Source organism: Gossypium arboreum, chromosome 8 (genome assembly GCF_025698485.1).
Source record: "Gossypium arboreum isolate Shixiya-1 chromosome 8, ASM2569848v2, whole genome shotgun sequence".
Taxonomy (NCBI): Eukaryota; Viridiplantae; Streptophyta; class Magnoliopsida; order Malvales; family Malvaceae; genus Gossypium; species Gossypium arboreum.
The window spans coordinates 105313953-105339713 of record NC_069077.1 but is presented as its reverse complement, the minus strand read 5'-3'; the positions used below and the strand labels follow the sequence as shown (position 1 = coordinate 105339713).

Here is a 25761-nt window from a genome sequence, read left to right as displayed (position 1 = left end):
TAAGTCTCTTACAGCTTCCTCATACACTTGACAGGCTCTTAGTGCTCAAACAAAACTTTGGGGCGTACTCTTCTTAGGCGTGCACTTTCTTGGACGTAATCTTTCTTCACTTGAAAACATCCTACAATTAATTCCTTAGATACCGCCAATGGGTGGATGCTTTAACGTAGTATGCATCAATACTTTGACTCGCCATTAGGTCAGCAAGGTGGTAGATTATGTTACACAGTGCGCCAAACAGTTTATATACATACTTTACTTATATTTTTGGATTCGTTAATTTTGTGGGTGTGACACTTAATTTCCTTATAACAAGCATGTAACTTTTTCATTTTAATATTTTGTAAGTACTAACATGAACATTTTCTATATCTCAAGAAAATTGGTTAACTTCTTATAAGTTTTTTAAATTATTATATGTTGAATAGTTTAGAATAATAATTTTATATTCTAAATCATAAATTATGACAAAGATATAATAACATAATTTTAAAATTGTTCAAGAAAAGAATTATATATATATTGTTCATTCTTTTAAGAAGTAGATATGATTTGATTACTTTTTAATTATAAACATATAATTTATTTTTATATTTTATCATTGATTCAATGTTTTGATTTTTCCTTTTCATTGATACATTTTAATCCATTAATAAATATTTCAATATCCTTTTATTACTTTTTAACAGTTACATTTTTTAGTTTTAAAAGCTAAACAGTTACATTTTTTTATATGCTGGATAATACTTTAATTTGTCGTTTAATTTTTCTATTGTTAAAATTTTAAAAATTTTTGCTATTAATTTTATAGATGTTACAATATTATTTTGTACTTGTATAACCATCTTTACTTGGATTAAGGAGAAGCTTGCACTGAAATGCTGTTGCCCCAATGAGTTGAAATCGACATTTAATACTTTGATTCAAAGTTTTGAGAGGGAAATGGTGAGTGAGTAGGGAATCAACCTAGTTGAAGGGAAATAATTCATTATGCCCAAAGTTGAACCGTTAGAGTTGATTAGTTTATAAAATTGTTTGGTATTTGTTAACTTCTTTAATTCAAGTTTGCTTTTTAGTTTTTTTTCTTTTTCTTTTTTGTAATTCTTCATAAAGAATGCTAATTATGATTTTATTATCTTCTATTATAAGGAAACGTGTATAGATAAAAGGTTGTACATTGATATTTTTAAGTTGGTGACAAAATTTAATAAAGAACAGAGTTAGGATATGGAAACTTGTGTTATAAAAATTATATTTATTGGTGTTGTATTTTGATCTATTTATGTGAGATGTTGCATAAATATATTATCAATGGGATAATGAATAAAATAATATTTTTATTGCTTATATCTATCATGTCCTCTTTGGTTATTTGGGATAAATAGGGTGGTGTTTGCTAGTTATGTTTTAATTTTAATAGTTAAATTAACAATTTTAATGAAAAATTTAATTTTAAAATGTTCTCGTGATTTTTAATTTATAACTAGTTAGTTTTGCTTAGTTTTTTTACCTTTTGTCTTTAAATTCTTTTTTAGGTTATAAAATTTCTTTGTACATATTAATTTTTTTAATCCTATTATTGCAAAAGCTTTAGTTGTTGTGTAAGTTATTAAAGGGCATTTATCAGCAAAAGTATAATAGTTGTTCAAGAGAATAAAAGATGATTTATTTGACCTTGAAAATATATATAGAAGATAAAGTAAGACAAAATTTGTAGTTTAAGTATAATTTGTAATTAAAAAAATACTTTAAATACTAATTTGACAATAAGATATAATTTAGGTGATAGTTTGCAAATAAACCAAAATTGTATTACTAAAATCCATCTTAAATAATCTAAAATTTTATTACTAAAATATACTATAAAATATTACTATAAAGAATTATAAATTACATCAACTTATAATTTTTATACAAATAGACTAAACAGAATTGATATATACAAAGAAAGATAAATCTTCTCATGTATTCTTGAAGATTCGCCATTCAAACTTTATTGTGTTGGCAAAAATTGGTATTGAAATCTTGAATGTCAAGTCTTAATTTTATTGCATATAAATCATTTATCAATTCTACTCCAAATTTAATTTTGGTTAATTAATTTGAGTTAGATTATTAAAATTTGCTATAATTTTCTTATAAAATGTTTCAATATATAATGAAACCATGGTTTCCTATTTATTCAGTTTAGTTTAGCATTACTTCTTAAAAATGTTTTGGACTGAAAATACTTTTAAGTAAAAGATAAAATTTTCCTCTTTTACTTTCGACTAAAAAGTGTTTTTGAATTAATATTTTATCCCAAAAGAACTTTTGAAAAACTTAAAACAATCTTATTTAGCAATGTTTTTATTTCAAAAGTATTTTTATCCTAAAAGTACTTTTTAAAAATAATGCTTAGCTGGCCACTAATATAAATTATTACAAAAAATATAATTAAATCAAATTTATATAAAATTGACATAAAAATAAAATATTATTTATTTAAGGGTAGTAATGTTGTTCTCACACTTGTTACTTATTCTTTATCAACATGTAATTCAACCAAATAATGTAATACTATTACTTGTTTATTCTATTCAATTAACTAAACTACATAATAACTATTATCTCTTTATTTAATTCCTAACTAATCCTATTCAAATTTTGTTCTATTCTATTCTAGTGAAACATAGAGTCGGATTGTTTAAATTAGTCGAACTACCAGTTTTAAAAAGGCATCAAACTAGTTGACTTGAAAATAAGTATGAATCGATTAAACCAAATTAAAAATTAAACTAATTTTTTAAAATATTTTTAATGATTTATTCAATTAAATCATATCTAATAACCTAACCAATTAAATAATTTATCCTGATATCTTTAATTTTCTAAATTTTTTCTATATTTTAATATACCCAACACAAAAGGTTAGTGAAACATACTAATTATTACTATTATTATATAACTGTTGAATTGAATCACCCCAACCCCCAATAATCTCAACCCGTTTCCCTAGCCTTCTCTTTCCTTTCAAAAAATATCGTGAAAGAACAAAATCGCAATTTTCTCCATCTTCCTCCTTTTGAATTTCTTTGTGCAAAATAATATATAACATTAAAAAGATTTGTATCCTAAAAACTAAAATAACTTCAGTTCGTTCTTCCTTTTCTTTATTGTCCATGCTTCTTTCCTCCACATGATTGCCGCCATATCTCCACCACCTCCAACCGCCACGCTAGGCCCTGGAAGGATCCGAATCCCCAACTCGAATCGCCACTCCATTTGCTTCAGTAACTTAGGGTTCCTGCTGTGGAAGCCGAAACTGAACTGGCTATCGTATGAGCGGGTGCAGCAGATGCAGATGGCGTGGGTCCGGAGTATGGCCGGTGGTTGCTTCAAGAGTAAGGAGACGCAGCCTGAACTCCGGATCAAGGTCGAAGAAGACAGTGGCGGCCAAGACTTTTTCGATCCCGACGCCATGGCCTCCAAGTTTTCGCCTGAGCATCTTGTCATCATGGTCAATGGCCTGATTGGAAGGTACCTTTCATTTTATAGGAATTTCATATGATATTAAAATTTTAAGTAGAATAATAATTCAATTAAACTAATACTTTGTTAAAAAAAAGTTAAACTCGTACTAGTAATTTTTGTAATTTGAGAGGTAATATGATTCATTTTTCGAAGGAAGGTAGTGATGATTAGTAATATTGAAGCTAGCTTTGCCTTAAATAATAATAATAATAATAATAATAATAATAATAATAAAGCTAGCTTTTCCAGTAAATATATTGACATAACATTTGTTTTTCTAAATAGGTTTTTGTTGGCATCATATCCTAATTCAGGCCATTAATTAGTTTAAGCATAATTTAATTGTCAAAGATAAATATAAAATATATTTTTGACTGCAACATTTAAAGCTTTTAGGGATCAATGTGTAAAATCACTATCAAGTAACCAAAATTTTGAACTTGTAATTACCTCAATCATAAGCGTATTTTGAAATTTGTTGGGTCAAAAGTGAATTATTCAATGTAGTTCACAAATATTGAGTTTGGTATTTTGTTGTTACAATTGGAAAAATTGGTGAAGAAATTTTAGCCAAAAACTTCAGTCTTCCTCCTCTTACCAAAAAAAAAAAAAGACGTGGTTAAAAAAAGTAAAAAACTCTGAAATGTCTGGTTATAAATAATAGTAAAGTATGAGAGAGATTCGATTTTCAAGGAAACACTGTACACCGCAAACGTACAGCCGCATTTTTTTGTTGGGTCCAAGAGCAAATTTTGGACGGAGAAACCTGTTTCAACGAACCCAAGCAAGAAAAAGGTACGAAAGGAAAATTAGGCTACCCTTTGTTCTATTTTTATTTTCAAAAATCAGTTTTATTTTCTATTTTTAATTAAAATTTTAACAGAAGTAAAATAAAAAAATATGATTTTTAACTTTTCATTTTCGTCATTTTCATTTTTTACAAATATTTTTAGTGAAAATAAGAAAATATTTATTATTGTTTTTAATATTTACATATTTTTACTTTTATTTTTAAAAATTATTTTAAAAATTTTAACCAAAGGAAAACGAAAATAATTTCTATTTCCTGAAGTCGAAACCGAAAGTAACCTTGTTTTCTTTTCAAATTTACTTTCGCAAGAGTGAAACAAGAGAACTAGAGAAATGAATGAAAATGGATTAGTTCTGCGCCTTTTCTTTTCTTTCTTAAAATCTGGTCGTTTTAGATGTGGTAGGAAAACAAATCATTTTATTTGCGACTTTATTTAATTTCTCTCTTTTCTACTAAAGCGTTGCTCGGAAAAATGAAAAATTGAAAGAGAAAAACGTAAAAGATGATAATATATATTTTTGTTATGTGTTTAATAAGAATGATGGAAACATGAATTCTTTTCATTCATTAACTGGTAAAATTGAAAAATGATATAAGAGAAAATAACTTTCGAAAGATACATAATCCTATAAATATGCATGTTTAACTTGTATCTCCCACTAAGTATAAAAAAAGAAGGAAAGAAGAAGAAGCGCTTTTATCTCTCATTTCGTATATTTAGCATAAAAATTTGAAATGATTTGCTTTTGTATATAGGTTAGTCTTCTGTAAATTATTAATGGAGTTTTTAACTTCACAAATAGAATTTTAGAACATGATACTTAGTTTGTTTTAATTTATCTTTAATATTTTTAAGGAAAGTATTTAATAGATTTTAGACTTCATAAATAAAATCAGTAATTGATAAGTGTTTATATTACTAATTTATCAAATACTAATAATTTTTAAATATTCTCTCAAGAGACATGACAACATTACACTTCTACTTGTGGAGCTTTTCAATCCATTCGTAGTGTACCTAATAATTTTCTTTTGTATATTACATAAAAATAAATAATTTTCTTTTCTTTTCATTTTCGTTCTTTTTAATTATATATTTATAATTTATTTCACTTTACTTCTTTGCCCTTTTTTTAATCATTATATTTTTCCCTCAACCTAACTCACATAAATTAATTTTATTCCTTTTAATTTTTAAAATTGGTTTAAATATAAAAAGAAAAACTAAAATAAAATAATTATCCCAAGTCCATTTGTTATTGCCATCAACTGATATCTCAAGCATCTTCTCTAGTTAAATTAAGTCTTTGATGTTAAAAGTCATCATCGATGTCAGTCCTATTGAAGGCTCATTTGAGTGTAAATAGATGTTTGAGGATCCAAATAGATGAAAAAATATGCTTGAAGATTTAAATGATTGCAGTAACACGGTAGAGGTTTGGATGTTAGTTTTAGTTTGTGAATGTTTTAAGTTTTGATTTTTTAAAATTTTTTTTGAATCTCTCTTGCATTTTCCTTCATTCCTACCAAATATAATGTAAATGTGTATCTGGATTTGAACTTTTGAATTTTATATGTTTGATTTATTGAAGCTTATAAATCTGAAACCCTTTTGTTGTATTCTGACTAAAGCCGCGCTGCATTTGACGGATAAAAACCTCAAAAATAATTTTGAAATCTTGGATTGGATGGAACCTCTTGCAATTCCAATTGATTTGACTTAAACGTAAATATTTCTAAGAATTTTATTTGAATTTTAAATCAAGCTGCTTTTTTAAAAAAAAAAATCAAAACGTTGATTCTTAAATGATTTAAGGTTTAAAGATTCTGGAGAGGGCAGCTGCCTCAAATCTCGCCTGATCCCTTTGCATAAAATTTAAAGCCTAAAGAACGTGCTCAGAATCTATATCGCTTCTGTCTATTGCTATTTCTACTGCTTTAATTTTACCAAGGAGGCATTTTTAGTAATTAACTTGAAACTATATTTATAAGCGTATATAGGTTTTCTGTGTATACCCTTGTACAGGTTTCTTACTTTTGCTCCTAAACACCCTTTGCATCCTTATTTTTGTGCACAACATGTTCCGTTTATACTTGGGAGTTATCACTTCTAAAAGGGATAAACCTCTAGAGACCCTTGGGAACATGAGATAAAATGAAAAGAATTTGTTTATCTTATTACTGTCCATTTAGGCGAAATACAGGAGGACAGCAAACCCACGATGCATCATGCATGAAGATAAAAGAGGCGTGAAAGGTAAAATCTATTGTCATTAGAGACATAGAGCGGTGAGAATAAGATAGGGAATGGTCAAAGCACCCAACGTGTCGAAGCACCTTGATTGATGTTGTGGAGTTGGTGTCTACAATAGTACTTTGCTCCTCCATGATATTCATGGTGGTTTGGAGTTTGAAGATTGTGCTAGATGCTAGTGCTTATGTGAAAGTGGTGGGACACAAATATAGAAACAAGAGAAGCGAAAGACTTTATCTCTGTCCATACCAGTTTCTTGAGTTCTTCATCCATTTGGCATTGGAACACTTAAAAGAAAATACTATTTTATATGGGGGCGTATTTTATACTAGGCGGATTAGGGTAGCTCCACTTGAGGACTTCGATTTTGGATTTGCTTTGATATGTAATAATTAGGCTTCAAACTATTTTATGTACTTGATGATCAATAAGCGTTTTTTAGGAAAATCATTTGTATTAATATGCTTCTTTATATATGATTTGGTTGTAGATTCTCTTTGTCAAATATGTCAATAAAATCTTAGGTATTTTATGTTTTAACAATACTTTAGGTCTTCTTATGAATTTTTTGGAATAATTTTAGTTGTATATATGTTTTCCCCTTTCATTGACAATTTTGGTCATTATGTTAGAATTTGGTGCATTGTTTTGATATAGCTTGTCCTTCATCCTTTTCATGAGGTTCATGGTTCCAAAGATTTTCTAGCACAGTGAAACTTTGTATGACTAAAGCAGAAAATCTCTCTGTTGTTTTCATGGGTTGGATAGAGTTTCATGGTTTGGGATTTTCTCATATTGGTTGTTATCTCTCATGTTTGTTTTATAGAATGTTATTTTCCTATTGAGATGCTGCTTTGATTGCTTTATGGAGCACCTGGCTCTTTGGTGTTAGGGGCGGTGAATCACAAGCCCATATTTGAATTGTGTATGGGTGTTTGAAGGAATGATAGGACTAATATGGGTGATGATAGTTTGAACAGGTGTTTAGAAAGTTGCTGTGTCTCTATCTGTTTTGGAGTCATATTTGCATGTTTATGGAATCTCAGTTGGAGAGAATTCTGGGACTGTACTCTTCTATTATTCAAATAAAAAATTTCTTTTGGCTGAGTCAAAATAAAAAAAAAGAAGAAAGAAAAATGTGTTGTTTTGTTATCATATCGTTCTCATATTTTATTGTTTCGTAAAAGTTGATATGGTTGTGAACAGATGTATCTTATATGTATCTGTCCTTCATTGAACCTGCTCCTCCAAATCCATAAGAAGGGGTAGAAAGACGTTTATTTAAGGATCATTATTTATTGCACTGTTGGGGGATATTAGAAATTCCACAAAGGGGTTGGTTATTCTTTTTATGATCTTCATTTATTTAAGTATTTCAAAGCGATAATGTACAAAAAATGTTAAATATATTTGTGGTCCTTTTGGGGTATGAGTATGACTTGGATTTGAACTCAAGACTCTTAACAGCTAGTTGGTAAAGATATTAAGATACTGTACTGGAGCTGTTCCTTACAAGAATTTTGTGAAGTCTTTGAACTTTACTAGCATTTTCTTGGTTAATGATTCTTTGTTTAACCACAACCCTAGCTTGTGATCTAGAATAAATTGTTTCCCTTCTATTCAATTTATGCATTCTTCACTCAAGGAAGTGATAAACTAGTCATAATAATTTTATCCTTGTTTGCAGTGCTGCTGATTGGAGATTTGCTGCAGAGAAGTTTGTGGCGAAACTACCTGACAAAGTAATAGTGCACCGTAAGTTTCTTTTGTGCATTTTTCTTGTCTCTTCTCCCTTCTTTTCAAATATTATCTGTTTGATTGAAAAGATGAGATTAATACAAGGAAAATGGATAAATTTAAGCAAAAGTGATAATAATACAGTGATAGTGCCTGTCTGAAGTTTGCACAAGTTCAATAAATCAAACAAGTTTGGCGAAATAATTTTTGCTTGTTCCTTAGCAAATTAGACCGTTTTCTCTTTGCTCAAAAGTTGTTTTATTAGACAGTATTCTCTTCGCTCAATATGTCAGACCAGCTATTTTCCTAAGTCGTATTTCTGTCACAGTTAAAGCAAAATTATTATTAGGGAAGCCCTTCTGAATTTTGATACTAACATATCTTTGCATGTATTGCATCTATTTGGGATATTCTACCTTGCATGTGTGTGTGTGTAATAGGATTTGACTTGATGTTTGTGTACAGGCAGTGAGTGCAACTACTCAAAATTGACATTTGATGGTGTTGATATGATGGGTGAAAGGCTAGCTCAAGAGGTAATTTGGTGATGAAAGTTTCATCTTATTTTATGGTGTGTTGATTGATGTAACACTTCCCTGAATTTTGTTCTGAAAATTGTAGTTGTGGGAACTTTTTGGGAGAGAATATCATAAATATCTTTATTTTTGGACTGATACGCGATGTAGGTATTGGATGTTGTCAAACGTAGGCCTGAGGTACGGAAGATTTCTTTTGTGGCTCACTCTTTAGGTGGTCTTGTTGCAAGATATGCGATAGGGAGGCTCTATGAGAATTCTACAAAGTTAGGTCAATCAGGTCCTTTTGTGAGCACTTTAACTGGAGAGCACACAAATTCTTCAATGCAAGATCTTCAGCAGCATTCTGAAGATAGAATTGCTGGATTGGAACCAATGAATTTTATAACATTTGCAACACCACATCTTGGTTCAAGGGGACATAAACAGGTAAGTAGCATACTTTTACATGTTATCTGGATTCAATTTTATATGTGCATGCTGTTTTACTTGTTATTGACTTGCAATATTTTCAATATTGAACAAAGACTAATTGTTAAAAAACAAGTACATGACGAGGGTCACTTATTCACTTGAAGAACCTTCCATCTAAGAATATGGGCCTTCCGAGTCCACATAACCCAATCAGGTAAATCCGTTACAGTCAAAGAGATGCCAAGCATATAACAAGCCTAGGATCAAATCTTAATAACTTAGTGTAGATTAGCACAAGATGTTTATTTGCACACTCAGCATCTATTTGGAAGAAAAGTTTACTCTTTTTGGAAATTGTCAATTGTCAAAATTAGTGTTGTTAAGGGCGCTAGGCGCACTCAAGGCACAAAGTCCTTTATATAGCCTGAGGTGCAAAGCGCAAAAAAAGCGCTTGCCTGAGTAAAATAAGGCACATGCATATACATATAGATATATATTACATTACATTATGGTTGATCTGTTGGTAAAAATAAAATTACATTATTGTCATGTCTTCACCATTATAATAACGGTAAACAAAAAAGAAATATCAATCTTTGCTCCAAATGCATATTACCCAAATAGAAATTGCAATAGAAAAATAAAATAGAGGAAAAAAAGAATTAAAGATTAAGCAATAATAGAATAGATAGAGAATAAAAAACATATTTACCTTTTGCTTGGTAATAAGGTTGAGGAATAGTAGGTTTATAGATAATAAAATAAAGAGAATTGAGTTTTAGAATAAAAAAGAAAACTTAAAAGTCAGCTTAGAAATTAATAATTCAGTTTTTCTTTAAAAAATAGAAAAATATAAAAAGCTTAAAAATTTAAAGTCGGCTTCAATGGGTATCTGGGTTTTCCCCTTAAAAAGTTTTTTCTATTGACTGGGTCTTTGGGTTCAAAGAAAAATTAAAGGTTGCCTCTCCACTAAGTGGGGTATTTGAGTTTAAACAAAAAACTAAACGAAATAAAATTGGCTCACCGCTTCACTCAAGTTAGCTTTTTGTCGCCTAGCTTAGAAGCTCAAAGTGATAGTGAAAGCGCATTAAGGCGGGCGCCCGGTAAAATTGCTTTGCCTGATAATATTAAAGGCTTAATGTTCATTCTTCGCTGCGTCTTAGCACCTAGGCGAGCGCCTTAACAACACGGGTCAAAATTCTTCCCCAGGATGTTCCCAAACTGAAATTTCCCTTTTTATTCCTTGAAATTTATCCTTGCGACATATTCCTTGAATAGTTTAAGGTAATGATGCTTTCTGATTTTTTCCTTAGCTTTGCGATTTTATTCTAGTTGATTTCTTTCCTTTCTAGAACATTAGTTGTTTATTTCCGTTTGTGAGGAGCCTAAATTATAGGTTTTCTATTTATGTAATAAGATTGATCCTTATTTATAGGATGAAAGGAGTAATAAAACCTAAATCACATTTTTATCAAAACCCTAAAGAGATTTAGATCTCTCTCTAAGAATTCCTAAGGTTTCAAACTCCGTTTGATGAGCTTGAGTGATACTTTTGTCCATTGTTCATGACTCAATCCGAAACTCCCAATCATAACATGAAATACAATGGGAAGAATGCTAAACAATTACTATGGGATAAAAGGTGGTGGGTATGATATAATTTTTCTTTACGGAGTATGGTTTTCCAATAACGACAGACCATAGTTTGAAGTTAGCTTTGCATAATTGGAAATGTTTGGAGTCTGGACATGATAACTCATAAATGATGCAGCACGTTCCTGAAAGCTGACCTTAGACATCCTAAATTGTTTGCCATGTTTCTCTCATTTAGAGACTTCTTTCTACTGGTTTTCTGTTGCCTTCCTGTTCTTTATTTAAAATCTATTTGATGTACATGAAAATTGAGTTGTGCCTAGCATGGATGACATTTGTTGTCTGTGTTTTGCAGCTCCCACTTCTTTGTGGTCTTCCTTTTCTTGAGAAAAGAGCATCTCAGACTGCACACTTTGTTGTTGGAAGATCAGGAAAGCATCTGTTTCTCACTGACAATGATGAGGGAAAACCCCCACTTCTCCTTAGAATGGTTGATGATGGTGATGACTTGAAATTCATGTTAGTGTTAATTTTCTGATTCTCTACAATTGTCTTAACACTTATTCTTAATATTTACACATTTGATAATGTCCTATTAATCAATCTATATAGATCTGCTCTACATGCATTCAAGCGACGTGTGGCATATGCAAATGCAAATTATGACCGTATCCTTTTTGAGGTCAAACCACATCTAGTTTATACATATGACTCTGTTTTTTTTTTTTGGTACAAAAATTATGTTTATCTTGACTTCTATTTGAGATATGGTTGGCTGGAGAACATCATCAATCCGGCGTCAGAATGAACTTCCAAAGGTTAGTTTTCTTATCCAGGATTTGATTTCTTATATTATTCAACTTTGTGTCCCAACTGCTTAGTTTTATTAACAATTTTCATCTTTATTTCTAGTCAAATCTTCTTGTTTTAGATGAGAAATATCCACATGTTGTATACATTGAGAGGGAAACTACAAGCAAGATCCAAAATAAAGCTTCCTCTATTGCTGGGTCCCAAACAAGTACAAGTGATGTTGAAGGTTTGTTGAGCTTTTTTGCTTTTGGATTCTTGTTTCCATTTTGGTACAACAAATGGTTTTTTTATAGTTGTTGGGGATTTTATGGCATTTAGGGTTTATATTTGGAAGGTTGGGAGAAGTGAGAGGCAGAGAAATCATTAGAATTTCTTTGATTTTAGGGAATTGATATGGCATTTTAAGGTTGTGATTTGTATTTCACTTTAATATTAGGGTAAAGGTGTAGCTTGTTATTCTTTATGTTATGTTTTGGTGAGGGGTAGATTAGAGGGAGGAGTAAGGAGAGGGAGAAAGGGAGAGGGAACTAGATATTGTTATGACTTTTAGCATTAGTTATTTATAGTATGTCTTGGTACTATTAGCATTTAGGTTGTAGCTTATGATTATTTATGTAATTTCAGTTTCTTGTAGTTTTAGATTTTGTATGGTAGAGAGTTGTGTTTTTCTCTCTATTCTCTCCCTTGAGGAATTACCTTTATTTCCCTTCTCTGGATATCTTTATTTTTCCCTTTCCCTACCCATGCTTTGTTTCAAAATTAAAATGCCTCATGTATGAGGATTTTTATATACACACACATAGCAATGTAATGCTTTTCATAGCTTCCTCTCAAGGTAGAGTGAACATATGTACTTATATATGAATATGATATGTGTGTGTATATCATATTCTTATAGGCTCTAACAAATAAAATATTAGCTTGGTTACTTCCAAAGAATTTGGTGAATTGATCTTCAAGTTTATTTTTTAAAATAAAAACTCTATTTATTACAATATTTTAGTTAGACATTATTTTTTGAATTATTTTAATTATTATTTTTCAATATATTGTTTTTATTTTTTACTTATATTATTTGTAAATCCTTTTACTTCTAAAAGGAACATTATGAAGTAATTTAATATATTTTAATTATTAAATACAATAAACTTGTGCATTGCAGAGAGATGAAACTAATTTACTAATAGACATAGGATTAAAATCAAACCAAGTATAGTCTAGTCTAAGGGGAAAGGTGCCATTACAAGCAATAGGATCCTTGTATTATTGGAAGTGCATGGCCAGAATTGTGCTTACTCCAATGAAACAAGCCACTTCATATTTATATGCGCATACACATACATAGAGATACACACTCATGATTAACATTTGCATAAAAGTTTAGATAACTTGTTCTTAATAAACTCAAATATACTCTGATATTAGTGAATAAACTTTGAAAGGTTTGATTGTGTATTCCATTATTTAGTGGTCGTAAACATCAAGCATTATTCTAAATAGATAAGGTTTCTCAGATTTCTTTCACTTCTAGCATTTTGATTGATTTTACCCTCTCTTTTCAAAATTTTCTAGCGTCATCTTCTTCCTAGTTTGATTGTAAAGATGCAACAACTGATCTTGAGTGCATCTCTTGTTTCTTCCTAAATAGGGTGAAACATCCAACTATTATCATGTGCATAGGATATACTTTGGTGAGATTTTAGATGCAATTCTTTTTGAATTGTAGCTTACAAGTTGCCTATAATTGTGTGAAGATTTGGCTAAAAGACATCCAAGTGAAAATTTTGTTCGTTTTGAAATCAAGTTTTGTTCTTTAGTTTTATCCCTCAATTTTCTTGTTTTTTCCTTTGAACCCCAGCAATTGGCATCATATAGGGGACTTGAGCACTTTGATACATTTTTTGTGAGAGTTCTTGAAAGAACGAAGTTTTTGTTAGTGCACAATTCTAAACTGTTAGATTCTAGAACTTTGAGCTCAAACAGTTTTTCTCCACATCCAGTTCTTGTTTTTGGTAGTGAAGATGATCACATTTTGGCAGCAAAAATGAAGATATTTGCAAACACATTAACTTTTGGGAGTAATGGAAATAGGTAGAGATCTACCACCATTGATGGCCAATCCACCTATAGCTTTAGATCAAGTAGCATAGTGAGAAGTGTGCCAACAAATAAAAGGCAATGCCATGTCTGCAAAAAGGAGTTCTTTATGTTATTTCACAAATTCATGTCTTTTGAGACACCAAAACAAGCTTGGGATAAGCTAACGAGGGCCCTTCTAGGTTTAGAAAAAGCCAATAAGTAGCAATTCATTAACTTGGGAAGAGATTTTGAGAACCTAAAGATGAAAACATTAAATTATCAAGCAGTATTCACATAGAATTATGTTATTGTCAACAATATTAGATTGCTTGGAGATGAGTTCAGTGATAAAAAAGATTGTGGAGAAGGTCACTATGACTCCACTGGGAGGTATTAGTTGAAGATTTGATCACATGAAGGCTCAAGAGACATAATTGACATCTCATTGTTAGAGTTAACCAGTACATTTTATGCTTTATAACAAAGAAGAGCAAATAGGCAAGAGGAGGATGGTGAAGGAGCCTTTTAGGCAAGGATGAATGTTCATCCAAGAAAAGAAGAATTTGTGATAAGAGAGAGAAACAAGAGACAAAGATATTGCAAAAGATTGTGGAAAGAGAAAATATCCACCTTGTTCACACTGTCAAAAGGCAATTCACTTGGAAAAGTATTGTTGTTTAAGACTAGACATCAAATGCCAAGCTTGCAAACAAATGGGACATATGGAGCCTGCAAGAACAAAGGTCAACAACAGAACACATAGGTTCAAGTTGTTGATGAGAGCCAATAGCATGAAGAGTAGCTATTTGTTGCATCTTGTTATTCAACCTCTAATGAAACTAGAGTGGACTAGATAATAGATAGTGTTTGCACAAACCACATGGTTGTAGATGAAGGCATGTTCAAGGTGATTGACAAAATTTTCGCTTAAAATATAAGAATTGGAAATGGCAGTTACATTAATGCAAAGGGAAAATGAGATCTCACAATGATCACTCCATCAGGTACCCACATGTTGTTATTGATGTTTTGCTAGTCTTTGAGATTAATCAAAACTTGCTAAGTATTGGTCAGCTTCTTGAGAAGAACTATTTTTTTATTTTGAAAGGTAAGCATTGCACGATCTTTGATCAAGTTGACTGTGGAATTATCTGTATTGCTTTAGGAATGACAAGGGTTAGGTATCTGCATATTTTAGACTAATTGAATTTAAATCCACTAATTTAATGTCAACAGTTTCATATATTAGAGTTGTATCTTTTAAGAAAGTATTAGTTCTAAGATTGTTTAAGATTTTTGAAGCTTTGGAACCTTTAGAAACAATAGCTTCTACAAAGCACTTTATAACTGTAGAAAGCATGTCTAGCTTTGTAACACTCCAAATTTCACTTGAAAGTCTGGTATTAAATTCTCTTTACATAATTAGTTCTTGGTAAGCCTTCTAGTATTTTATTGGAATTTTACGAAATTTGATATCGAAAAATGCACAAATAACCATGTTACCACCAAAAATAAACGCTACAAAGAACAGTGAAGGAACAATGATGAAGTTAGAAATACGCAGCAACACCTCTTGGCATGTAACACCCCTTATTCTTGTCCGACGTTGGGACAGGATACGAGGCATTATCGGACTTAAACATAATCAATCATACAAAATCGGGCCATAAAATTTCATCCAATTTAAAATCATTCATACATATGCAAATTGTCCATTATATTGGCCTACGGGGCCCAAAACATACATAGGAAGTAGTGTGGGACTAATCCGGAAACTTTAGAAACTTTGAAAAAACTTAAAAAATTTTCCTACTTTGGAGAGACACACCCGTGTGAGTAGGCCGTGTGGCCACACACACCAGTGTGGCTTGGGACATGTCTGTGTCTTCAGTTCGTGTAACTATCTGACTATGATGTCATCACCCAAATAAGATTACACGGCTAAGTCATACGCCCGTGTGCTTAGGCCGTGTGACAAATTAAATTCCAAAATTAAGTGTAGACTTCACACGGCCTGGGCACATGCCTATGTTTTAAGGTCTTGTCCTCCACACGGCTGAGACACACGGTTGTGTCTCTGCCCTTGTGTTTACTATTACGCATTTTATTTCACCTAATTAGGGTGTAAGGGACACATGGTCAAATTACATGTCCATGGGGCAGATCGTGTGTCACACACGCCTGTGTGTATACTTGTATGGACAACTTTGAGGCTATTTTCCAAGCCTTGTGTCACCCTTCAATGCTCACTCACTCATACATCTTTGATGGCATGCAATATAGTATATTTAGTTACTCAAATACTCATAAACATGATTAATCCATGACTTTGTAATGTCAACATATCACTTATCTAACAATCATGTTTTTATATGGCATTCCACATCAATTTCATATTTATTTATCATGATAAACCTACTTTTAATTTACTCAATTATACCATAGTTTTGGTCATATTTATTAGCCACAATTCGTTCATTAAGCACATATACCATCCATCTCATGTATCATCCACATCAAGCATAACACATTGCATGCATGCATAATTAATTAGGGTTACAACCCAAATAATTAGTATGAACCATATCACATGCCAATATACAAAATGAATCAAATATTACCATAAGCCAACACATTTGGCTAAACCAATATGATATATAATAAAAAAACCAAGTCCCTATACATGTCATACTCAAAATGTTGAGACTAACTATACCCAATTTTCTAATTGATAGTGTAGTCAACAACTTCGACGTCCTCCAATCCCCGAGTTAGCTTGGCGACACTATAAGAAAAGGGAAAGGAAAGGGGGTAAGCTCTAAAGCTTAGAAAGCTCACATGCAAATAAAATGTAATTTAAACAAGCATTAATCATATATTTAATATAATGAACATAATCTTGCATTTTATTATCAAATCACTAAAATTTATTGTTCATATATATATTTTTACCACAAGTTCATCATATCTCATGGTATTCTCATGAGTTGGATGTACATATCTGTACCCACTTGCACATAGTAACTTACTTTCTCGTCTTTGATGTATTTATTAAGATTACCGATTGAACTTCTCTTTGGACTACCCATTGAACACTTAGAATACCATCGGATACATCGGAATCTTGGCACCTAAGTGCTCCATATGTAGCCATTGCTACCTCATATCACATGTTGCTCACTTTCGAGCGACTTACAGGTCTGCTCACTCGAGCTGTCAGTCAAGATGTAGCTACACGGGTTGCTCGCACAAACTGTTAGGTATCTGCAACACATGCCGGACTACCCAGGCACTGGTAGAACATACAAGATCAGCACTCGGAACCCCATAACATGTGTTACATATATCATGAGCTCAGATCGCATAGTCCCTAGTGACATGTCACTTGTATCCTAAACTATTTCTAAGATTCGGACGGGATTCTTCGATATCATATTTTCGTCGAACTTGCTCGTAATGTCGATTTTAATATCCATAACACCAATTGCATACTCATGGAATAATCAAAGTATAAATCATAATAAAATTTAAACATTAAACACATGATACATCACATTAATTATATATGTACTTACCATACATGCAATATTAAAGCATTTAAAATATGATACGTATTGCATAATTTGCATATGAACTTATCTCGGTATAAAATGATAGAAACGAGCCTAATCCTCGTAAACTATTTTTCCCCCGATCAAGACTCGAATCACGTTTTTCTTGATCTATAATGTCAAATTTAGCTTGTTCAATACACACATTGTTTGAATTGACTCGTAATTCATACTTTGGTAAAATTATCTTTTTACCCCTAATTTTTCATTTATTTATATTTTAGTTCTTAGGCTCGTAAAATGAAATGAATGCATTTTTTTGGTTACCTAAGCTTATCCAATTCATATTCTAACTCATATCAGCCCACATTTCTCATTAAATCACATTTCTACTACTCGTTTTTACATCTTTTATAAATAAGTCATTTTTAAGTGTTTTCACTAAAAATCTCTTAGTAAAAGATGTTACACTCACATCAAACTTGCATATTCTTTCATTAAACATTAAAATACAAGCATGTCACAATTGGGTCAAATTTCAAACATGAACCCTAGCTCAAATAAATGGTAGAAATGGCTAGATCGGTTGATAACAACTTTAAAAATACAAAGAACATTAAAAACGGGGTTAGGATGCACTTGCTATTGAGTTTGAAAAGTTGGAAAACCCTAGCTATGGAAAACTTGCAAAATTCGGTTAGCCCTTGGAGAAGATGAGAAAAGTTTTACTTATTTTTTCTTTTTTATTCTTTTATTAACCAAATGATTAAAATGCCTTTTTTACTAAATTTTAAATTTTTGCCCATGCATGTCAATTTTTGTCCAAAATTATAGAAATTGGTCAAATTGCTATTTAAGACCTAATTTATAATCTATAGTAATTTAATGCTAAAAATTTCTAGAACTCATTTTTTGAAATTTATTCAATTTAGTCCCTAATTTCAAATTGGACACTTTAGGCATAAAAATTTTTACACAAATTTGCAATCATATCATGGACCATCAAATAATCATAAAATAATTATTTCTATTTCGGATTTGTGGTCTCGAAACCACTGTTCTTATTAGACCCTAATTCGGGATGTTACATGGCACCACCTCCAATCAAACATCTAATCACTAGAATTGGGTTGAAATTAGCAGTCGATGTTGGAGGTAAAAAATGGTGGCTAGATGACGTTGCATGCATCTCCACATGCTGGTATGTGAAAAAAGAGCATTGAACTTTGGCTGATGCATGAGCCTCATGCACGGACCTCTAGGTCATCGAAAATAGCAGATCAGCTGAAGAAGGGTGGTGTTCCTCCTCTACCACTAATGCATGCTAAAGATTACTTTAAAAGTGACCCACGAAAATATTAAAATGTTTCGCTATTGAGACAATGAAAACACAAAATTCAAAAAAGCGAGGTGAAAGGTTATGATACCATGTAAACAAAAATAAAGAAAAATTCAGATACGAATAGCCACATGGAAGAATTGTATATTATTCCACTCAAAGGTAAGATAGTTATCCATTTTAGAGTGCTAGAAAATGGAAAGAAAATAATATCTAATCCCTACAATTAGTTCTACAAGTCATTTTGTTGATTCCTAAGATTTCTATGTACAAGCTATATTTCAACAATAATAATGTTGTGGCTGTAAATATTTACAGCTTATTTATACTAGACTTTTTTTGCAAGTAAAGTTTTATTCTTAGCCTCATATTCAACCCCTAGAAATTACTAATAAGCCCAGCCCTAGATTTATATGTCTAATAATTACTAAATAAGACTAAAATAACAAAATAATATAATTGTAAAAGCTCCTTGGTAAAACTGTTTTCACTCAGCGTGTATGTGAATAAATTTGCTGCTTATCTTGTCAGCCATTGAAAATCACTGCAACCAATGGAACTGTTAACTACTGAGTGATAGTCTCACTTTGGAAGGTCCTGTATAAGCAGTCAATATATAAGAAAGCTTATCCTCCATATCTCTTGTAATTATCTTTTTTTATTTTTATTTTTTGCAAGCTTTCCTGAATGATTAGTTCTTACATTTTCCTTTTTGGTTCATTTTATATGATTATGTTATTCTTGAAAGATTGCTATTGTATAGCATGTCCTAGAGCAGATTGGAAGAAATGTAGAAATCTGCTACACATTGTTGAACTGCTGTTGTAATTGTCAATCTAGCATACAAGTAGGATCTCTGGCAGATTTTTCATTTAACGGATAGCTGTAATTGTTACCTAGGTCTCTTTAGTTTTTTCTTCTTTTTCTAATTGTTCTAAAATTACAGTATGTGATTATTGGATTTGTAATGTGTTTAAACTTCTGTCTTACTTTTAGTATTTCATATTAATTTGTAGAGGTGATGATTCAAGGTCTCAATCAAGTATCTTGGGAACGCGTTGATGTAAGCTTTCAAAAAAGTAAACAGAGATATGTTGCTCATAATACAATTCAGGCAAGTTCAATAGTGTAATGGATTTTTTTCACTTCGACTGTTTCATTTCTTTGATACAAAACTGAAAATTGTAGCATTCTCTATGCTTAAGTTGTGACACATTGTTTCAAGTTGGCCATATGGCCCATACATCTCCCTCGTGTGCTGATAATCCACAAGGTATCCAAATGTACAAAGGCATCATGGGGTCCTTGGAAGGATAAATCCATACATCTGACCTCCACTTTTTAAGGAGGCCATGTCCCAATGGTCCAGTATTTTAAAAATAATAATGGTGTGATTAAATCTAGTCAGTCCCTTCCTCTGAGTATACAAAACTTTATTATAATCATTTATTCAAGAATCTCGTTTCTGTAATCTACCAATATGAAGAGACAATTTTAGTGCTCTTATTTTTCTTTAGTGGCATGGTGTGGTGGAGCTCTTCTTTCCTGGAAATGCCCTTTATTAGTTTCCAATGTGAGCCATACGCATCAAGTACATGCGGACATGTAAAAAAAAGGATAGGGACTTATAAAACATGGTCTAGACATGTTTAAGGCTCGAGTTTTTAATTTGAAAGACAATTATATTATGAAAATTAGTTGCTTGATGGTCATGTGTTGATCCTTCTTTAGTAAGTAATACTAATAGATTTCTTTCTTATCTTTTTTGGAAGCTTGTTGTGTATAGAATTATGTTCTCTTGCTAGTTGCCATGCACTGACAATATTTTCTCTTCACTGTACTTCTATCGTTTTTTTTATATATTTTTTTACCTTCTTTAGGTAAAGAGCTACTGGTTGAACTCCGATGGAACAGATGTAGTTTTCCACATGATCGACAATTTCCTTCTCTAGTCCTGGAAAAGTTTGGTGTCCGTCTATTGGTGATTCAGCAATCGGTTAGGTCACTTATTTTTTGATGTAATATGCACATTGTCCAAAATGAGAATATTCGGTGTATTTTTTATGTTAATATGGAAATGTTAAGGATATTGCAAAATTGTTATGACTTAGTCAAAAGAGGTTTACTTATTCATATATCTCGTATATATACAGATATATAAACTATCTTACTTTTGTTATGATACTTCTAGTATACTTTCTATTTAGAAAATGAAAATTGTTTCCCTTCTAAATATGTCATTGTTCACATGATAGATGTATTTTGACTGCTTTGCTGTTGCTTTTTGAGTTAGAATGATTCATTTCTGCACAAGGAGTCGAGAGTGCCCAATTGCAGACTGTTCTTGCTAGTGCTTTTATGTACGGATTTTATTCAGTACCTACAATTGCATACTGATTTATATTCATAACTTTATCATTTATTAGCTAATTTTTCTGTTTGACAACATGTGGTTTTTTAATGTTAATTTGTGATATATAGTATGCGCTAATATATGTTGAGGCACAGATTATGACTTGTTTGAAGTATGGCACAAGACTTTCAAAATTCATTTCAGACCAGATTGTCATAGCCTCAAGCCCGTACAAATGATTGTTTATACAAAAGTATTTTATCTGTATGTTTTGCAAAGCTATAAGATTTGTGTATGGAAAAAGTATTAGGGGCTTGAGAATTCCTCCAGATGATGCTTATTGTTTCGGACTGCATGTCTACATAGTTTTAAAATTAGATAATTTGTTACGTTTAGACATCTATGGCCGTTGCATGGTATTGACCATCTTTCCTGATGCAGTAAATATATTGAATCTGTCAATTTTTTTTCTCTTCATTGACTAGAAATAGGTTTCCACAAGTTCTTATAAATTTCATTAAGAAGCTAGGAGAGTAGCTTCCTAAAAGATGAAAAAGGAGAACTCAATTTGATCAAACATTGGATTGAGCATTTGAGTTATGAGTCTGCCTCAATGAGGTGATTTGAGAAATGGGTAGCAGTCTCACGTTTCAATGTGTGGTTGCTAAATGAAATGATTATGACATGTGTTTCCTTGATTTTGTCTTTGTTTGAACTTATTCTTTTGGTATTAGACTTTTGAAATGTTCCATGTTCTCTTGCATTTTACTTCTACTTGGTATGTCATTGTGATATATTGTTCAATATTTTCTGGTTGGTTAAAAAATAATTACCCCCCATCCCTCCCACCTCTTATATTGGTAATCTTGAAGGTGGAAATCATAAAATGAAATATTGGGATGTTTAATAAAACAATTCCGTCGTATACTTTTTTACATTATTTATAGGTTCTCCAAGCATTAATATGCAACCATGAAGCTACTTGTCACATAAGATAAGAAAGTCCATCTTTTCATAACAAAATGATCACCTTGAAAATGAAGTGGTACTTATGTGAAGATTGTCCCAGTAAAAAGTTAAGATGTTAGTTTTCATACAAACTATGTTATGAGTGACATTATTCAGCTAAACCTGTAGTTAAGGATGTGTTTCTTGTCTTAGTGGGCTCTTAGTGATCTTTCTCTATATATGGAAGTTTTGTAATTCATCTAACAAGAGTTTCTACAAGTTTTTGAGGTGGGTTTTCTTTTCTCATCAAGGTTACATGACAAACCTCAACTTCAGCAAGGTAAGAAATTCTTAAACCCAAAACATCGGCAAGGTAAGAAATCCTTAGTTCTTTTTTTTTTTTTTTGCCCGTCCTGTTTCTCGTTGCAGTTAGTTTATTCTCTATTTTCATCTCCTCTCAACTTGTAACAAAAAATAGTTTCTCGTATGTTAGATTTGGAGTTCTATGAACATGTTTACTTCTCATAATTTTTGTCATATTTTATAAGGGAGAGCAGTCATTTGGTTTAGTTAAAGAAAAACTGAAAACAGACTAGCTAACGACTATGGTTATAATTGACCTAACTGAACCTCCTTAAAGTCGTTGGTTCTGTCGGTTAAGCCGAAAAAATAAAAATCTGTTGGGTTAGTTTGTGTAATGGATAGATAGGTTGGCTTGGTTTTGGAATTGGCTAATTATTTTTATATTTATTATAAGTCGGTTGGTTTGGTTATGTATTTTGTTAATTGATAACTGATCGACTTAATCTACTACATCCAACGGTAAAATTGATTTTACCTACCTAGCCGGCTTGACCAAATCGACTTGGGCACATACTATCGATTAAATTGGTTAAGTCTCCGTCTAAAAAGAAAAGGGATTAAGTCGGTTTCAACCAACTTTTTCTTAGCCCTAATATTTTATATTCAGCCTCTTTTGCGATAGCAATTAGAAGTAATATATTGAAGTTTTGGTTTTTTAATTTTCTTTTTCTTGCTTTGTTTTGTGTATGTATATTGAGTAATTACTGAGAACTTGATTGTGAAAGAAGGGAAGAGATCTTTCATGTAGTAGTAATTATGTGTAACTTGTTGCTTAGCTAAGGCCACAAAGCCGAAGATAGTTTAATTGATTTGATTTGATTGAATTTTTATCATTTTTTTAATTTTAATTTACTTTGTATTTATCACGTATATCATCTTATTATCTTCTTGTTTTAACCTATCTAAATATTTATCCTGTAATTATCTTCTAGTTTTAGTCTATCTAAACTCGGGTATACTTATCATTTTGTACCTATATATATAGCTAATGAATATTGGAGAATTCAGTGTGCTTGATTTCTAAGAACATCATTCTTATTACTTTTTCTTATATGGCATCAGAACTAGGTTGAGTTTGATTAGAATCTCATTTTACTTTGTTCTTTTTTCAAGTCAAAACAGTGTACTCATTGCAAGCCTTTATTGCTGCAGTTTTTCTTGGTCTTGTTCCTTGTTCCTTGATTCTATCTAATCATTGTCAACCTTTGACTATCAGAAATATTTATCCATGATTATTTCATCTTCCCGTGAATCATGTTCGATATTTCAATTGAATCCAAATCACAGTGAAATCAAGTTTACCATTTTGATTCTCATCTGATCCAAATATTATTGTTCATTTAAAAATGGAGAAAAGTTTTACATTGGTCACTATCTGTTTGATGTATTTTTGGGGCAGTGGAAAGATAGGATATTTTTGACTGGAGGAAAGGAAGATCCAGTGTATGATACCCGGGACAATTTAAGTCTAATGTACTCTGATCTCGGCAACAAATCTCAAGTTTATGAATTACGATTGCAATTTAGTGAGCTTCATTAGGGAGAAAACAGTATTAGTAAGTATTTTCTTATCCTGGAAGAGGGTTTAGATATGTTTAATGATTATGATAAGAGCTCTGATTGCTGTATTTATTACAAGAGAAACGTGAAGAGCGATCAGATCTTCAAGTTCCTTGCTGGCCTTAATATAAATTTGAGAGGACGGATAATCGACTGACAACCACTTCCCTCAGTTATTGTTCTCGGAAGTTAGGAAAGGAAAGTCGATAGTTCTTATGTTGGGTAAAAAAGATTCCACCAGTTTCGTTGAGAATTCAGCTCTAGTCTCTTTTGATACTACTACCAGCCAACGGAGTATGAAAGGAAAATCTTGGGTCTGGTGTGACACTTGTAACATACAGCATCATACTTGTGAATCTCTTTGAAAATTCGTGGAAAACCCACAAACTTCAACCTTTGCTAATGAGGTCAAGACAATCCCAGTTAGTAAGGAACAGGTGGATCATCTTCTCGAATTGCTAAAGTCCAATTCTGTATCTAGTGATCCTGGTAGTTCCCTATCTCAAGGAGGTAGAATTTTCAGCGCTTTTCCTAGCTGTCTATCTTCTACACCAGGGGTTAATTGGTTCTGGTGCATCTGATCATTTGACTAGTCTTTCGCATTTATTTACACATGTTGATTGATTGATTCTAATTGATAGTGTACGGCAGATTTTAGAAATTATGTAATTACTGATTTTTAGGGATTACAGAATTATTAGTTTCCTTTTCTTAGTTTATGTGTACAAATTCTTTGTATTTTTTCACAATTGATATATGAGAAAATAAGAAATTCTTCTCCCATTCTTTTGTTGCTCATTTTCTTTGATTTAACATGGTGTCAAGCTAAAATTCTAGATTTGAGAGGAATTTTTTCTCAATTTTTTTTCAAAATCCCAAAACTCTAGAAATTTCTTTTGGTACTCACTCCCTTAAGCCCTTTTTTTTTTTGACCACCCACACCAGAAGGATCGCCACCTCTTTGTCGGCGTAACCTTCAACTTCGGAGATTCATGCGCCCTCAACAGTTTCGGGAGTTTTCCTCATAAGCCTGCGCGTGATGCACATCCCATTGGAGTTTTGCCTCTTCGTTGTTGCCGTAATTCATTGCTATTCTTAATTGGGAGGCAATAAGGCTGCTAGTTCGAATAATCTTTCTTCAGATTAGTCTCAAAAAGCTTGATGCTAATAATTATCTTGCATGGTCAAGCTCGTGTTTGGCTTTCATCAAAGCTAGAAGCTTGCAGGGATATGTTATTGGAATGACTAAAAAACCCACAGAAAGTGATTTCGCTTTTGACTAGTGGGACTCGGAGAATTCACTTGTTTGGTCTTGGTTTATTAATGCCATGGAGCCACATATTTCAAAAGACCTACCTACTACTTGACATTGCAACAACGATATGGGAGGCACTTGCTCTTACTTGAAGGTTGGAATTATGCTCAGTTCTTTGAAATATGGAATAAGGTTCTCTATACCAAGAAAGGTGAGATGACCATTTCTCAAATACTTTTTTAAATTGAGTGCTTTGTGGCGAGACTCGATTAATATCAAGACTTTCGGGCGGATTGTACTGGAAATGAAGTCAAATTCAAAAAAATCGATTGCAAAGGAACAAGTTTATTATTTTCTTGCTGGACTGAATAATGAGTATGATCAGGTAAGGGTTCAAGTACTTGGCAAGACACCTTTCCCTCACTTGAGGAGACCTTTTCTCATGTTTTGTGGGAAGAGGGCTATAGGAGTGCTATGCCCTACTCAACACCTATTGAAAATGCGAAATTGATTGTTGATAGCTCCCAAAATCTAAGAATCCTTACAAAGACCACATGCAGTATGAGTCTCGTGGAAAACTGAAGAATACAAAAGAAACTTGTTGGAAACTTCATGGCCGACCCACAAGGGGAAGGGGAGGAA

General features: G+C 31.8%; 1 protein-coding gene across 10 annotated transcripts; it reads left to right on the top strand.

The window, feature by feature from the left end:
* Positions 1 to 2921: 2921 nt before the first annotated feature.
* On the top strand, positions 2922 to 20873 carry LOC108464816 (lipid droplet phospholipase 1-like). Of its 10 annotated transcripts, none has more exons than XR_008287048.1 (10): positions 2922 to 3519; positions 8266 to 8333; positions 8781 to 8851; positions 9002 to 9280; positions 11214 to 11377; positions 11471 to 11526; positions 11624 to 11676; positions 11790 to 11897; positions 19657 to 19754; positions 20521 to 20570. XR_008287048.1 is itself a non-coding variant. In XM_017765089.2 (10 exons), the coding sequence occupies exons 1-10, from the start codon at positions 3179 to 3181 to the stop codon at positions 20590 to 20592; spliced, it is 1329 nt and encodes a 442-aa protein (XP_017620578.1). In that variant the 5' UTR covers positions 2922 to 3178; the 3' UTR covers positions 20593 to 20873. The 10 variants fall into 10 exon arrangements, 8 of the variants coding, with proteins under 8 accessions (XP_017620578.1, XP_052887602.1, XP_052887600.1 ...); XR_001868356.2 differs by lacking the exons at positions 19657 to 19754; positions 20521 to 20570 and adding exons at positions 16486 to 16561; positions 16949 to 16992 and having other exon boundaries at positions 11771 to 11897; XM_017765089.2 differs by having other exon boundaries at positions 11771 to 11897; positions 20521 to 20873.
* The last annotated feature ends 4888 nt before the right edge of the window (positions 20874 to 25761 follow it).